Source organism: Lithobates pipiens, unplaced genomic scaffold, assembly GCF_037356315.1.
Source record: "Lithobates pipiens isolate NorthernLeopardFrog02 unplaced genomic scaffold, aLitPip1_a1.2 Scaffold_8, whole genome shotgun sequence".
NCBI classification, from domain to species: Eukaryota; Metazoa; Chordata; class Amphibia; order Anura; family Ranidae; genus Lithobates; species Lithobates pipiens.
Window position 1 is genome coordinate 86,568,153 of NW_027507903.1, and position 18,047 is coordinate 86,586,199.

At 46.0% G+C, this 18,047-nt stretch overlaps 1 protein-coding gene across 2 annotated transcripts in view; it reads right to left on the reverse strand.

The window, feature by feature from the left end:
* Window positions 1-11,119, reverse strand: part of ADAM10 (ADAM metallopeptidase domain 10) — a 256,301-nt gene extending 245,182 nt beyond the window's left edge. Inside the window, exon 1 of one of the 2 annotated variants that reach the window (XM_077471107.1) lies at window positions 10,893-11,119. In XM_077471107.1, coding sequence (XP_077327233.1) covers window positions 10,893-10,944 — 52 coding nt within the window. In that variant the 5' untranslated portion in view covers window positions 10,945-11,119. The remainder of the gene's footprint in view (window positions 1-10,892) is intronic. The other variant, XM_077471108.1, reaches the window with a different exon arrangement.
* Window positions 11,120-18,047: the final 6,928 nt, after the last annotated feature.

Genomic DNA, 18,047 nt, shown 5'->3' on the forward strand with positions numbered 1-18,047 from the left:
TGTGTTTTGTTTGTGAATAGATGGCTTAGGAGCAAGCCTGCTCAAGTACCCCTACAGCAAGAGGCTTGCTATTGGAGGCACTTGGTAGGGAGGGAGGAGCTAGGACCACCTGCAGGGGACCTAAGGAAGCAGGCAAGTACATTTTTTTAGTTTGTGTTTTAATCTTTCATTTAGACCTCAGCATTTTGTAGCTCGTAGCGCAAAACTCCAAAATGCTGAAAGGAGGAAAAAAAAAAAAAAAAAAAAAAAAAAAAACCACACACACCACACAATTATTCTCTATTGAGTTGGTACACATCTTCACTACAAGTAGGAGAAAGCCTGAAGCCAAATGCCAGAAGCTCAAAAAAATAAAGTTTTTGTAGCGCAAATCGGGCGTATTGGTAAATTTTTTAAACATTTTTTGTTACACGGAAATTAAAACGCAATTATTATTCGAGAAAAAAAAATTTAAAAAATAATCAAACCCCAAAATTAAACCCTCCTACCAAAATAAAATAAGCCCCCTAACCTTTAACTCAATTATTATACAATATATTAAAGTAGAACTATAGCCCCCCCCCCCCCCCCCCCCAATTTTGGATCAAGTAAGGGAGGGTTATAGTTTTATTGACATATTTGTCCTATTGGGGTATTGTACCTTCACTTCCCACCCCATAGCAAAAACAGAAAGTGAGAGGAAATCCCTGCAAATGAAAGGAATCTCTTGGGGACCAGAACTATTGTCCCCATTGGAAAATTTCCCCCTCTTACTTTTCTGGGGACAACACAAAATTTGGGATTTTCTTTTACCTTTCAATTATAAAAAAACAAACACAGCAAACAGGGCACAGGCAGCAATAAAACTGACAGGTGTTCTAATCCCTCTCCAAACCAAAGGGGTTTTGCCTCTAGCTTGTTGTTATACATTAAATAAAAGCAGATGAAAATGCAAAAAATAAATAAATAAATAATTAAATAAAAAAAAATAAAAAGCCCAATTGAAATAGATTTTTTTTTTCTCTCTATTGGCAAATAAAAAAATATAAAGCTCAAAAATGCTTTAAGAGCGCTGTACACAAGCACTCAAAAACACAATGCTCAGGTGTGAAAGCAGAATTCAATGTTATCACTCATTTCTTCACTCCCCTCCTGTTCACACACTAGAAAGTGCGAATTCACAGCGAATTTGCTGCAAATCTGCTAACTAAATCGAAAACCTGTTCATGCAAAGTGATTGCATGTCAAGTTAACGACAGTTTGCAGAAGTTGGCTAACATGGGTGCGAACACCCATGTGATCCGGATGAGGGCCGGGGGGAAAAAAATAAATAAATAAAAAAGGGGGGGCTTTGGGGGAGGTCCTGCCTGAGTTTGGTCCAAATGCGATGCAAATTCAGCCACACAGTTAGGGCTGACTTTGCATAGCATGTGATCTGCACACCAATGTGCTTCATATCACGTGTGATGTCTGCCATCACACTAGAGTGAACCGGTTTTAACTTTTTCTAACACTGGAATTTGAAAAAATTCCAACAAATTAGAAAATCTGTGATAAGGAATTTGACACACACACACACACACACACACACACACAACTGTTTTCATTCAGCAGATAAGCTGTACACCCCAACTGTCCACAATACTCATACTTAAAAAAAAAAAAAAATTAAATAAAAAAAGCCCACACAAAAACAACAAATAAGGAACCACAAAACCCCATTGTATTTTCAGGCGGTTCAATAAAATCTGTGGACATGTCAGGTTTATCCGCTGAGTAAGTGACTTCCTGAAATGTGTTCATGATCAATGCACTGACAGTAAGTGTATGACATGAGATCACTGGAAAGTACAGCTAAACAAAACACTCCTAGATCAGGAACTGAGAATAGATTATCCAAATATAAAAAATTAGTCACCGAAATATAAACAAAGAACACTGCTCTGAGCAAAATCTACAGAAACCTTTTACTGAATGGAAAGACAAAAAGGAGTGATTCTAGCAGTAAAGGACAACGCCTTTAAAAATCTATTTCCAAGGGAAAGGCGTGCCTACGAGGCAGAGATCCAACACCAGATAAAGGCCCTTCTCTCCAAGCAAACCTGCACGCTTTACAAAGCAATGTTCTCGCTAAGAGACAATGTCACTAGATCACAGCAAGATCTAATAACCGTCCTAAACAAGATCTGACTTATTCTGCAGAAATACCCCTCTCTATGTGAGCCACCCATAGTCTCTGGGGTCTGCATGACTAAATATCTGCCCATAGTTAGATAATACAAAATGTAGAATACATTGTTTTTTGATAGAATCTGGAGTTCACTTGGCCAGAATGCTGGTTTGATGTAGTCTTGCTTTTATACTGGGGCATGACAGTCCCTTATTTCATAGGTTCTACCAACCCCCCCCCCCCCCCTTCATGAAAAAATGACCCACAATGGATTACTTTTCAAAGTGGTTTGTAGCTGGTTTAGGCATTCAGAAAATGATACAAAGCTACAGAGATGCCGTCACTACAGTCAAACAGTTACAGCATGGTCCTGTTATGTTTAATGGATGAGTGACAGGTTGTGCTGCCCATCAGACCTGAAATGGAGTGTTAAAAATTGCCAACCTTCTGAAGCATCGCGGCTATGACTATGTTAACAAACCCGATCAGCCACCATGTTTATTAGGTGTATGGGCAAAAACCACAGCTCAGCCACCTGTTCCTAACCCACCCACCCATTATTGAATGTTTAACCAGAACCAGCCAACTTCAACTATCCAAAAGAAACTAAATGTGGTCATAGATGGATCAAATCTCAGCTGGTACAGCTCGGACTGGCCGTTATTCAAAAAATTTAAGTATGGGCAGGGTGGTTGTACCCAAGTTGAGCCATCAGTTGACATGTGTACAATGGGGTGACTGCAATAGCATTGCAATCTGACGTGCTGAAAATAAATAATACTACATGCAGTACTTTTTTTTCCAGAGCACACCATAGGAAACATACTGTAGGACACAAGGCATTTCACCTTGGTCAATATGCATTGGGGCTGCGCAGAAACAGCAGCCAGCATAGCCAATACATCCGATGTGAACAAGCCCTAAAATGCCCGAAAATGTGCTCTTTTGCTATGCTCAAACAGGTGCATCCAAGCGGCTACATATTATTCGACACAATATATTTTAAGCGATGCATTCCATCCATGCCTTTGCTTTTCATCCTGCAACTTCAGGCCCCCGCTGTTCCTGTACATTGTGCCAGGTCATTCTACAGATGCTCTCTTTGAAGCACGCTGCTGCCAAGGACCTTTCAAGTTTGTGACAGGCTGAAATCAGGTAAACTATTCAGGAAAAAAGAAACAATGTTACTAAACCTTCGGGGACATTAGGCGAGTTCATGCTGGGTGAAAGTATACTGCAACATCATATTGGCTGAACCCAATTAAACAGCTCACATGCTGCAAGGTACACAGTATTTTCACATTCACCGAGAATCACAAAGGCTTGTTCTCACATACATGAGCCATTGACACCCCTCTGAAAGGCAATCTGTGGCAGATCGCTTTTTAGAAGATGATCGACAGGCAGCTGGGAGGAGATACCTCCCCACACCACTGCTGAAACACTGGACCCCAACTATGTACAGCGCTGCTTGGCAAAATTAACATTAAAGTGACACTTCACTCTCCCAATCAACAACATTGAGCATTTTTTAATCATCACGTGGCAAGGATTAGTAAATAGATAGGAAAGCATCTCATTTACTGGTTTTAAAGTTTTTTTACATTTCTTCAATTACTTCCTGTTTGTTTTTGTTTGTTTGTTTTTTTGCCCAGGCAAATGAGGTCATACATCACAGGAATCTTCAGGGAGGGAGGGAGGAGGGGTGTTCTCAGCTCACCCTGCTGCCAGCATGTTTGAGCAAAGAGCAGCAACCGGAACTGACACCTCTTGTGTAAATCTAAAGTAGTAAACCTGTAAAGGCTTTTTAAAGAGTTCCCAATGGATAGTTTAATGTACCGTAGCTTGTTGCCATTCCATGGGCATTCACGATTTTAAAGCGTGACATGTTGGTATCTATTTACTTGACGTAACAGCTTTTATATTTTACCAAAAAAATGGGTATCATATTGTGTTTATGTGCACGAAAATACATCAAAATGTACTTACTGTTTGAAAAACCGCAGCGCAAATACCACACTCACCATTTTATTTTGTTGCAAAAATTGAAACACCCACCATTTTATTCTTTAGGGCCTCTGCTTTCAAAAATATATATTTGGGGGGGCTCCAAGTAACTTTTTCCCCTAGAAAAAGTAGATTTTTACATATATGCGAGAAGTGTCAAAATTGGCTGGGGCTGAAGTGGTTAGATAAGCAGCGTTTCTGGATCATGTTTGGCTATGGTGTTTTATTCTTTGCATGATAAAGCTTTACCTTGCATTTTTGCATGGCAGGGTGACCTATGTTCACAGACAGCGATTTTTGCAAATATTCCTGAGTCCATGAATTGAAATCCATTAGACTCATGCCGGTTTTTAATGACGTGCCGCCTGAGAGCCCCAAGATCACGGGCATTGAATATTGCGTTTCGGCCTTGTCCCTTGCACACAGATTTCTCCTAATTCTTGGATGAGGTTTGTAAATGGCAATGTAGATCCCTCTAGTGTGTGCTAGAAGTAGAGTGAGCCATGGAATCTGGGTCAGGGACTCAGGATGAGTCATCCAGCCTTGACAAATCCTCTGGTGCCTCCATCTGTTTCTGGGACATTGGAGAACGTTCTAGAGCTAGTGGGCAAGGGGTTAGGAGGAGCTGCCTGGAATATTTATGACAGGGCTTGACAAATTTGCTTGGAATCTAGGAGCCAGCTAAAAAAGTTAGGAGCCAGGTCGGTAACGGCAATCCAGACCTGTCCCTGGCCTGACATGGAGACGAGTGAGGGGAGGATAGCGCGGCCCCCCCACCTGTCTCCATGTCATTGCCCATAGCTCTTAGAGGGACATTTTTTTTTTTTGATTATTTTTTTTTCAAATGACTTTTTTTTTTTTTTTTTTTTTATTGCATTTTAGTGTAAATTTGAGATCTGAGGTCTCTCTGACCCCAGATCTCATATATTTAAGAGGACCTGTCCTGTTTTTTTTCAATTACAAGGGATTTTTACATTCCTTGTAATAGGAATAAAAGTGACAATTTTTTTTTTTTAAAAGCACCGTGAAAAAATAAAAAGTTAAAATAAGAAAAAAAAAAATGTTTTAAATGCGCCCTGTCCTGCCAAGCTTGCGTGCAGAAGCAAACGCATACGTGAGTAGCGCCCGCATAGGAAAGCGGTGTTCAAACCACACATGAGGTATCGCTGCGTTCGGTAGAGCGAGAGCAATAATTCTAGCCCTAGACCTCCTCTGTAACCCAAAACGTGCAACCTGTAGAATTTTTTAAACGTCGCCTATGGAGATTTTAAAGGCTAAAAGTTTGTCGCCATTCCATGAGCGGACGCAATTTTGAAGCGTGACATGTTGGGTATCAATTTATTCGGTGTAACATTATTTTTCACAATATAAAAAAATTGGGCCAACTTTACTGTTATATTTAATTAAAAAAATAAGACTTTTTCCCCGAAAATGCGCTTGTAAGTCCGCTGCACAAATACGGTGTGACAGACAGTATTGCAACGACCACCATTTTATTCTCTAGGTTGTTAGAACTCCTAAACACATATATATATATATATATGTGTATATGTATATATATATATATATATATATATATATATATATATATATATATATATATATATATATATATATATATATATATATATATATATGTATGTATGTATGTATGTATGTATGTATGTATGTATGTATGTATGTATGTATGTATGTATGTATGTATGTATGTATGTATGTATGTATGTATGTATGTATGTATATATATATATATATATATATATATATATATATATATATATATATATATATATATATATATATACATATACATATACATATACATATACATATACATATACACACACACACACACATTTTTTTTTTATTCTAAGTAAAGGTGAGATGGGTGGGCAGTGAAAGCTTCATTAGCATCGCTGGCTGTCATACCAACAGCCACCACTAGATGGCGCCAGATTACAGAACTAAACATAGGACCACAGAAGGCCTCAAAGCCGCGGCCTCAATTACCGGCCGGCGGCGGCGCGGCCCGACACGATCACGCCAGGGGGGGGGTGGAAGGAGACAGGATACCCCCGCTGTGCTGCCCCAGGCGCCAGATCACAAATTCTAGTCGCCAATGCGATCTGGCGCCCGGGGTTTGTCGAGCCCTGATTTATGAGACCTCGGCCAATACCCAGGTGTGGTCTAGCAGGGGGCAGAGCTTACCTCATAAACTGGCCATAAGCCATGCCATGTCACTAATGTTCTACAAGTGGGATCTCCAAACTCCAGCCCTCCACATCCCATGAGGCATTGTAAAAGTCTGACATTCACAGACATGACTAGGCATGATGGGAATTGTAGTTCCTGAACAACTGGAGGGCCATAGTTTGGAGACCTCTTTGGGGCTTCGGGTCCCTGTTTGTAATTGGCTGTTGCTACGTTTGACTGGATGCTGTCAATCATCAGTGTGACATAGCTGGAACAAGTGAGCGTATGCTGGAGAAAAATTTGAAGCTGTATATAGAGACTGTATATAAGAAGAATGACGCTGAAGTTAAAGTTAATAACCCGCAAATAACAAAAACAAAGTCATGGACTGTTATTCCAAATTCTGGAGTGCCTATGAAAATTGTGTGGCGGGCTGTGCAGGATTGGGGAATCCAGTTCATCTGCTGATCACTAGGGGGTGCTCTACAGTAAGGTAGTAAATGGTTTGTCTCAACCCTCTAACTGCTACATCTGCAGAACATAGAAAAACCAACATACTTATTGGCCATTTTACCGGGTAAAAATAAAAATAAATAATAATAAATTATTATTATTATTAATATTATTATTAATAATAAAAAACAAATGCAGCCATCACATCTAACAATGGTTGAGCTGCAATAGAAACAAAACGTTTGCTTTTGGTTGGAAGTATTACACCGGACATGTTCATGCTTTTCCAGAGAAGATTTTCTATCAGATCACTGGCATAGTAAAAAAACAAACTGCACTCATTTAGACACACTGATAAAATAAAAAAGGTGCGTCGGTGACTGAAGGGCAGTAACTGTCAGTTTCTAGGCCCTGAGGCCATGTTTTCAGTTGCATAATGTGTAATAGCGCAACATCTGTTACAGCGCATCATATTTCAGAGGAAATGATCTTACCGCAGTTACCAAACATATCAAGTCATAACGAAAGAAAATCATTTCAATATATGTATGTGTAAGCCAGAAAACATGACACTAGCTGAGAATAGACTGCAGCAGAGGTGAGCCGAGGAATGACAGCCCCATCCAGACTGCTTTCCATGTATTGCTATCATATGCCAGCTATAGAATCATAGAAACATGGCCTACATCACATACATAAACATAAATCGGTGACCTGGACTCGGGAGGTCACAGATTAAAAAGAAATACGAAAAATAAGAACTTGATCCTCAGCTGTCTTCACATAGCAACAAAGCCAGCATCTCCATTCTATGATGGTGTCATGCCAGGATAAGGAGACTAATGGGTTAAATGTGAATCCCAGCTTGCTTGTAGCTAAGTGAGAGGAGGAAGGGGGAGGGGGAGAAAGCGACAACAAAAACAGATCCAGCGGATCCACCGTTGTCTCCAGGTCTTGCAACGCCTCAATCCCTCCATCTTTTCTTATTTTCCCCCCACCAACCGCCTACAGAGGAGGGTGCTGGGAAGTCTGCAGCAATCCTCTCCTACACAGGAGCAGCTTGTCCTCTCCTGACATACACACACACTGCCCAGCCAGCAGGAGGATCTACCCTGACCAGCCAATGTCTGATATACACACAGTGCCAGCCAGGATCTACGCCATCCAGCCAATGTCTGATATGCACACAGTGCCCAGCCAGCATGAGGATCTACCCCGACCAGCCAATGTCTGATATACACACAGTGCCCAGCCAGCATGAGGATCTACCCCGACCAGCCAATGTCTGATATACACACAGTGCCCAGCCAGCATGAGGATCTACCCCGACCAGCCAATGTCTGATATACACACAGTGCCCAGCCAGCATGAGGATCTACCCCGACCAGCCAATGTCTGATATACACACAGTGCCCAGCCAGCATGAGGATCTACCCCGACCAGCCAATGTCTGATATACACACAGTGCCCAGCCAGCATGAGGATCTACCCCGACCAGCCAATGTCTGATATACACACAGTGCCCAGCCAGCATGAGGATCTACCCCGACCAGCCAATGTCTGATATACACACAGTGCCCAGCCAGCATGAGGATCTACCCCGACCAGCCAATGTCCGATATACACACAGTGCCCAGCCAGCATGAGGATCTACCCCGACCAGCCAATGTCCGATATACACACAGTGCCCAGCCAGCATGAGGATCTACCCCGACCAGCCAATGTCCGATATACACACAGTGCCCAGCCAGCATGAGGATCTACCCCGACCAGCCAATGTCCGATATACACACAGTGCCCAGCCAGCATGAGGATCTACCCCGACCAGCCAATGTCCGATATACACACAGTGCCCAGCCAGCATGAGGAACTACCCCGACCATCTATGTCTCGGATATACACACAGTGCCCAGCCAGGATTTACCCCCAACCAGCCAATGGAACTATATACACAGTGTCCAGCCAGCAAGAAGAACTGCCCTGACCAGCCAATGTCTCTGATATACTCACAGGGCTTTATTTACCAAGTCTGGAGAGTGCAAAAATCAGGCTCACTTCTGCATAGACACCAAGCAGCTTCCAGGCTTTACTGCCAAAGCTTAATTGAAGAAGCGGAGGTTAGAAGCTGCCTCCAAAATGCACATATACACAAAGTGCCCCGCTGACAGAAGGATCTACCCTGACTGTGCAATGCCTCTGATGTACATACTGTGCCAGGCCAAAATAGGACTTACCCTGACCATCCAAAGCCTCATACTGGCACAGTGCCCAGCTGTGGGGGCACTGACCATGCAATACCTTCCAGTTTTGAATACAGATAGTTTTTGATATATACACTGTACCCAGCCAGAGAAAGAGGGGGGGGTTGGAAATTTATTTAGACCCTCCAATCCCTGATACTGGAACCAGCCAGTTGAGGGATCTTTACAGATACCTGCTGGTCTTACCATCCAATATCTCTGATATAAGCACAATGGCACAGAGCCCTGCATGCTACCCTGACCAGCCAATACCCCTGACCATGACCAGTCAGCTGAGGGATCTAAACAGAGACAGTGCCCAGCCAACAGAGAGCTCTGCCCAGTTCATCCAATGCCTCTGATGCAGACAGTGCCCAACCAATTGGGTGATGTACCGAGACAATGCAATGCGTGACACACAGTGCCCAGCTGGTAGAGGGATCTACCCTGACCATCCGGAAGGGAAGTATCTTGCCCCACCAGCCAATGCTTTGCATATGAAGAATGACCAGCTGGTGGGAGGATCTACCCTGACCATCCAATACCTATGATGCACACACAGCTGCCAGTCAATGGGGGTGGGGGAATCTGCCCTGACCAATCTATCTTTGATGTAGACACAGTGCCCAGGCTATGGGGAGGGAAATCTAGCCTGACCATCTAATATTACACACACACACCCCCCCCAATGCCCAGCTAATGAGGAGGGGAATCTACCCTGACCAATCAATACATCTGATGTACACACAGTGCCTTGCCAATTGGAGAAGGGATATCTATCCTACCAATACCTTTGATGTACACAGGGGGGTGGGTGTATTTGCTAAAGGCAAGTGCAGTTGTTGTAGATCTATGGGGGGGGGGGGGGGGGGGGTCATGCAAGGAAAAAAAAAAACCACTACTAAAAAAATAATAATATTATAGCATTTTTGTTTGCACACGATTGGATGATAAAAATCAGCAGAGCTTCCCCTTAGATCTAGAGCAGTTGCACTTTAGTGCAATGGATTTGCCTTTAATAAATCAACCCCACAGTGCAGGGGATTCACCCTGACCAATCAGTACTTCTGATGTATACAATGTGCCCCGGCCAATGAGGGCAGGAGGGGATTCACCCTGACCAATCAATACTTCTGATGTACACAATGTGCCCCGGCCAATGAGGGCAGGAGGGGATTCTACCCTGGCCAATCAATACTTCTGATGTACACAATGTGCCCCGGCCAATGCGGTCAGGAGGGGAATCTACCCTGACCAATCAATACTTCTGATGTACACACAGTGGCCAGCCAATGAAAGGGGAGGGGAATCTACCCTGGCCAATCAATACTTCCGATGTACACAATGTGCCTAACCAATAGGGGGTGTCTACTCTGACCAATACCCCTGGTATTGTGCCCCACAAGTGAAGGATCTACCCTGGCCAATCAATATCTCTGACATACACAGTGCCCAGCCAATGAGGTCTATTGTGACCATGTAATAGACACACAAGCCCTGATGCACCTGCTCCCTCCCCACTCCGGATCCCCATTCTCCCACAGACAATGGAGGGCTGTGGAGAAGAGGGAGGGGTGATCGGTGCTCTATGACACACACATGTGCTCCGTGTTTATGGTGTACACACATCACAACAAAGGTTCCAATCAGTATAGAGAAGAATGGAGGGCATCCCTCCGATGACAGGCAGTACAGCCCCGGGACAGAGGGCTGGATGGATGGCCATGTGCCCGGAGGAGCGGACCTGTCATCACCGGACACACGCTGCAGCCTCCTCCTGGGATAGCCGGGCTGCCATCAGACTGAAGGGGCCCCGGACTCCCCCTCCCTCCCCTTCCCCGCTCTCTCACCTCCCGAACTGGCCGCCCAGGAGAGCAGGAACACGAGCCGTATCGCCGCCATGATCCCGAGCTGTCAGCAATCACACATTGATCCCAGCTGGACGTCCGCTACACTCGGCTTGTCGGCGCTCCGTCCCCCGCCCGCACGTTCCACAAGAAAACGGAAGCTCCCACCGGTGTCCCGAGCAGCTCTATCCGATGGAGGAAGGAAGCGGGCAGCCCCTCCTCCTGGCTGACGTCACCCACTAAACCACACCCGCCGTGGTTCCGCAGCCGCCCCCTGACAAATAATGGCCCGCCGGGGTTAACCCTTCCAACGCCGATCACCGCCTGAGCAGGAGGCTTCCCCCTCAGCCCTCCCTGGAAACAAAACGTCATTCTATTCAGTCTCTGCCACGAGAACCTCGAAATAAAGGGCCGAAAGTCAATCATTTCTTTGTGTTTTGAGGATTTCAATCCCATCCCTGGTTTTAGTTTGCTATTTATGTCCCACTGAGGAGATTTCCACCCACTTCCTGTTTTGTAAACAACCAGGAAGTGATCATCAGACCCACACACAGTGCAGTGACTGGCCTTCCACATTCAAAGGATGTCAGTCACCCTAAAAACAAAGGTTTTCTATGAGCCCCATTCACACTGCAATACAGGAGGGACGCGCTGCATTATTTCACAGCGCCAGGGGTGTCACCTTGTCTGCACCAAAAACCCAACAGCTTGGGAGCGCAGCAATGTGTTTATAGTATAAACTATAACTATACTTTGTGATTAAATAACATTTCTAATCATATGAAGCTAATCACAAGAGTCCCACTTTACATCAGAGCCCACAGAGTCCCCCTTTACATCAGAGTCCCCCTTTACATCAGAGCCCACAGAGTCCCCCTTTACATCAGAGTCCCCCTTTACATCAGAGCCCACAGAGTCCCCCTTTACATCAGAGTCCCCCTTTACATCAGAGCCCACAGAGTCCCCCTTTACATGTGAGTCCACAAAGCTCCCCTTTACATCTGAATCCACAGAGTTCCCCTTTACATCTGAGTCCACAGAGTTCCCCTTTACATCTGAATCCACAGAGTTCCCCTTTACATCTGAATCCACAGAGTTCCCCTTTATATCTGAATCCACAGAGTTCCCCTTTATATCTGAATCCACAGAGCCCCCCCCTTTACAGCCAAGTCCACAGAGCTCCCCTTTACATCTGAATCCACAGAGTTCCCCTTTACATCTGAATCCACAGAGTTCCCCTTTACATCTGAATCCACAGAGCTCCCCTTTATATCTGAATCCACAGAGTTCCCCTTTATATCTGAATCCACAGAGCCCCCCCTTTACAGCCAAGTCCACAGAGCTCCCCTTTACATCTGAATCCACAGAGTTCCCCTTTACATCTGAATCCACAGAGTTCCCCTTTATATCTGAATCCACAGAGCTCCCCTTTACATCTGAATCCACAGAGTTCCCCTTTACATCTGAATCCACAGAGTTCCCCTTTACATCTGAATCCACAGAGCTCCCCTTTATATCTGAATCCACAGAGTTCCCCTTTATATCTGAATCCACAGAGCCCCCCCTTTACAGCCAAGTCCACAGAGCTCCCCTTTACATCTGAATCCACAGAGTTCCCCTTTACATCTGAATCCACAGAGTTCCCCTTTATATCTGAATCCACAGAGCCCCCTTTACATCTGAATCCACAGAATTCCCCTTTACATCTGAATCCACAGAGTTCCCCTTTATATCTGAATCCACAGAGCCCCCTTTACATCTGAATCCACAGAGTTCCCCTTTATATCTGAATCCACAGAGCCCCCTTTACATCTGACTCCACAGAGTTCCCATTTACATCTGAATCCACAGAGCCCCCCCCCCTTTACAGCCAAGTCCACAGAGCTCCCCTTTACATCTGAGTCCACAGAGCTCCCCTTTACATCTGAATCCACAGAGTTCCCCTTTACATCTGAATCCACAGAGTTCCCCTTTATATCTGAATCCACAGAGCCCCCTTTACATCTGACTCCACAGAGTTCCCATTTACATCTGAATCCACAGAGCCCCCCTTTACAGCCAAGTCCACAGAGTTCCCCTTTACATATGAGTCCACAGAGCTCCCTTTACATCTGAATCCACAGATTTCCCTTTTACATCCGAATCCACAGAGTTCCCCTTTACCTCTCAATCCATGTGTCTGAGGCTGCTGGGCTTCAAATTTCCGGCCCCCAATTTCCTTATCTGAGGCACAGTGCCAGGGATCAGAGTGTGGGCAGACACAGAGGGGTGGGGGCGGGAGGAAGAAGTGCAGATCGATCCCTCTCTCCTCTCCCATCTGTATGTGGGGGGGGAGTGTTAGTGCCAGGCAGTGTGAAGTGTAACAGACTTCCAGTTTAGACAACTGCAGCCAGCAACCTTGCTGGGAATTCATAGTCCAAACTGAATAATGTGTCCGGGTTTCACAATCTGAAACATGGACGCATTATTCCAAACCCGAACCGTCCGGGTGAATCCCGGACAGGTGGCAACCCTACACAGTGCACAAGTAGGCCCCGCATATCCCCACACAGCAACATAACATGCAATTCTTCTGTGACATGAATGAACGGAGTTTAGTATACCGGCAGTGTGAAAGAGCCCTAAAGCCGGCCATACACGTAAACGTTTATTTCGTTCAGCCCAGAGGAATCCATAGATTCCCCCATCCATGCTAAACAGTAGAGAGAGATCCCAGACATCCTCAGAACTCATCTCTTCCTGTATTCCATTGAGCTGCAGGTTACCCCGCAGCCCACCTCTCTGTATACATGAACTGTGGGGTGAGAATGAAGGGAAAAGGGGGGGGGGGAAACTTTCTAACCCCCCCTTCCCTCATGGGATTGCAGCAGTGGAGTTCAAGTATCCCCTCAACGTAGAAATTGCGGGAAGGTGTGCTATTGGTCACCTCCCCTTGTATAGGTCAGGTCACCTAGTATATAAAAAACAGAATGGAAGGCGCACACACCTAGTGCATTACCAGAGATAATTTAATAAGAAGACATTTTTATATAAAAGTGGGTACTCACACAATGCAACTGACAAAAGGCCATAAAACAGTGCATGGACATGCACAGAACACGGGGCACGGCTAACGCATTTCGGTTCAGAGCTAGGCTCTGAGGAAGGGGATGCGTCCCCGAAATGCGTTTGTTGTACCCCGTGTTCTGTGCATGTCCATGCACTGTTTTTATGGCCTTTTGTCAGTTTCATTTTGTGAGTAGCCACTTTTATATAAAAGTTCCTTATTATTAAATTATCTTTAGTAATGCACCAGGTGTGCGCTCCTTCCATTTCTGTTTTTCTTGTAGTTCCTCTCGGATTACCCCATCTGAGGAAGGCAGCATTCACCCAGTTTTGGGATGCCATGTATATCTTTCACACCACCATTTTATCTGACATCTGTTACTCCTCACCTTGGAAGACCTATTGGCGCTGGAAGTGACTGTGTGTTTTGCACCTAGTATCCAAGAAGTTTGAAAAAAAAGAGAGGGAAGGTGCTCTATTGGTCACCTTTTCCTAGGTAAGTCAGGTGATCTAGTATCCAGGCAGTTTGGAAAAGAGCCCTTGAGGTTTAACGGCCCCAGTAAGCACAAGCTGTGGTGTTCACTCCCTATCCTTCGTGGCTAATTATTATGTGGCAGTGTCACCTTTGTTAACCACTTCAGCCCCGGAAGGATTTACCCTCTTCCTGACCAGAGCACTTTTTGCGATTCGGCACTGCGTCGCTTTAACTGACAATTGCGCGGTCGTGCGACGTGACTCCCAAACAAAATTTACATCCTTTTTTTTTCCCACAAATAGAGCTTTCTTTTGGTGGTATTTGATCACCTCTGCGGTTTTTATTTAAATTTATTAATTTCGTTATAATCTGAAATTTTAACATACTAGTATAGAAGAAAAAATCTCTGAACAACCAGTATGAATTTGGCAGCTTTAGAGTCTTTGCAAATGTAGCGTAGGCTCCTGAAGAGCCCGCGCTATGTGTTTTTCAAATTTAAGGTTACACCTGAACTACAGTTTGGTTTGGGTACAATTGTCTAAATTTGGAGGTCAGCAGCAGTCTGACTGGACTATGAGATGTTCAGCCTGACCACAGAGGGCACTGTCTCTTCTGGTAGGCATGGAACTATGGTCTGGTTGGGAGTTTAAGTTACTCTCTCTCGGAGCCCGCCCATTGGGAGTGGCACTCTTGCTGTGCTTTCTGGGAGAGGGTATTTAAGATGCGGATGTCAAGTGGTTTGGGGTTCCGGGCCAGAAGGATTTACTGACTTCATGGTCCTGGTCCTCCTGACCAGCCCCCAGGAAGGCTATGGCCTGGGGTGCGGATCCACCCGATCTTGTTGTCTTGGGGCTGGCTAGCCCGAGGCAAGGAAACGAAAGGAGGATTCTGAGGTGTTTGGGTGTTGTCTCCGGTTTTGGAGAGACCCAGTGACTTCATGCTATCCAGGGGAGGACTCTTCAGAAGGAGGTCACGTATGGGTTGGTTTCTTAGCAAGAGCCTGGAGGAGCTGAAGTACCCAAGAGAATCCGGTCTTGTGGATATCGCCAAGCTGGCTGAAAGATCCAGGTATCACACAAGTGTTCTACAAATTTAGTTTTCCTACGTGTTCTACAACAACGTCTGTGGCAGAGACTTGAATGAATGAATGAATGAAATACTTGTATAGCGCACAATGCGAACTGAATTGCCTCTAGGCTTATCCTTGTATGTTCTACAACAACGTCTGTGGCAAAGTAAGCAAGTTCTTCAGCAATGACTTTGACACTAATGCCCCGTACACACGATCGGACTATCTGGCGGACTTGGTCTGGTGGACCAGAGTCCGCTGGACAATCCGCCCGTGTGTGGGCTCCGGCTGACTTTTTTTTCCCAAAAGTCCGGCGGACATAGAAAGAAGTTTTGACTCAAAAACTGTCTGCCGGACTCGCAATCCTGCCGTCTGTGCGCTAGTCCGCCGGACTTTTAAAAAGGAAGGGACTTGCCCACACATGGAGGAAAGTCCGTTCATTTTGAACGTGGCTGCAGGTAGACGGGACTAGCGAAGGAAGTCAATGTCACTGCCTTCGGTGGCAAAATTGACACCTCGCTGGCCCCATCACCTGGTATGGACTTAAAGGCGTGGGGGTCCTCCCAAAGTCCATATCAGACCCTTATCCGAGCACCCAGCCCAGCCGGTCAGGGAAGGGGGTGGAGACAAGTGAGCGCCCCCCCCTGAGCCATACCAGGCCGCGTGCCCTCAACATGGGGGGGTGCTTTGGGGCCCCCCACCCCAAAGACCCTTGTCCCCATGTTGATGAGATCAAGGGCCTCTTCCCGACAACCCTGGCCATTGGTTGTCTGGGTCTGCGGGCGGGGGGCTTATTGGAATCCGGGAGCCCCCTTTAATAATGGGGCCCCCAGATACCAGCCCCCCACCCTATCTGAATAAGTATTGGGGTACCATGTACCCCTACCATTCACCTGGTGAAAAAAGTGTAAAGAAAAAAACACAACACATGTTTTTAAAATAATTTATTGCACATCTCCGGGGGTCTTCTTCTGTCTTGGGGGTCTTCTTGCCGGACTTCTCCGCTATCTTCTGCTAGCTTTTTTACTAGCGGAGGAACCCAGCTTTCTTCTTCGTCGCCGCCGCCATCCGGGGGTCTTCTTCCGACTTCGGGGGTCTTGTCCCCCTCTTGGGGTCTTCTTGCCAGGCCTCCGCTTTCTTCTCCCAGCTCTTTTACTAGCGATGGCCTGATCTTCTGACGCCACCGCCGCCTTCTCTTTTCTTCTCTTCTTCCTTGAGATGTTGACTCGATGCTCTCTCTGGCCACAATGACAGGGACGCGTTGTGCGGCGACTTATAGGGACAATGGGCAGGGTCACCGGGTGATGTCCCCGCCCCTTATGATGTCACAGTCCCAGAGAATGCTGGGACTGTGACATCAGGGGGCAGGGTCACCGCACAACATCGCAAAACACGTCCCTGTCATTGCGGCCAGAGAGAGCGTCGAGTCAACATCTCGAGGAATAAGAAGAGAAGAAGAGAAAGAAGAAGAAGAAGAAGAAGAAGACCAGGCCACTGCTAGTAAAAGAGCTGGAAGCAGAAAGCGGAGGCCCGGCAAGAAGAACCGAAGAGGGGGACAAGACCCCCGAATTCGGAAGAAGAATCCCGGGCGGCTACAAAGAAGAAAGCCGGGCTCCTCCGCTAGTAAAAGAGCTATCAGAAAATAGCGGAGGAGTCTGGTGAGAAGACCCCCCCAAGACGGAAGAAGACCCCCAGAGCTGTGCAATAAATAATTTTAAAACCTTGTGTTGTGTTTTATTTACATTTTTTCACCAGGTGAATGGGTAGGGATACATGGTACCCCATACTCATTCACATAGGGGGGGGGGGCTGGTATCTGGGGACCCCCTTATCAAAGGGGGCTCCCGGATTCTGATAAGCCCCCGCCCGCAGACCCTGACAAACAACAGCCAGGGTTGTCAGGAAGAGGCCCTTGTCCTCATCAACATGGGGACAAGGTGCTTTGGGGTGGGGGGGCACAGGGCCCCCCTTACCCAAAGCACCCCCCATGTTGAGGGCACGCAGCCTGGTACGGCTCAGGAGGGGGGCTGGCTTGCTCGTCCCCACCCCCTTTCCTGACAGGCCAGGCTGCGTGCTCGGATAAGGGTCTTATATGGTCTTTGGGGGGACCCCCACACCGTTTTTTCGGCATAGGGCTTCCCCTTTCAGTCCATACCAGGTGAAGGGGTTAGCGAGGTGTCAATGTCGCCGCCAAAGACGGCGACATTGACTTCATTCGCTAGTCCCGTCTATCTGGAACCGCGTTCAAAATGAACGGTCTTTACTCCATGTGTGGGCAAGTCTGTTCATTTCAAAAGTCTGGTCGTGTGTGGGCAGGCCTGCTCGTTCCGAAAGTCCGGCGGACCTCCGCTTCAAAGTCCTACGGCTTGTCCGCCGGATATTCCGATCGTGTGTACATGGCATAAGAGTACCTGAACTTCCTTTCCAAACTTCTGATCCCATTTTATGTTCATTGTCTACATTTTTTGCAAATAAAATCAATTTAAGTGGATCTGTCGTCAGTCTCTCAAGTTACTGGGCTATCTACAATGGGACACCCCTAGATGTGAAGTGAGGAAAAAGAAGGTAA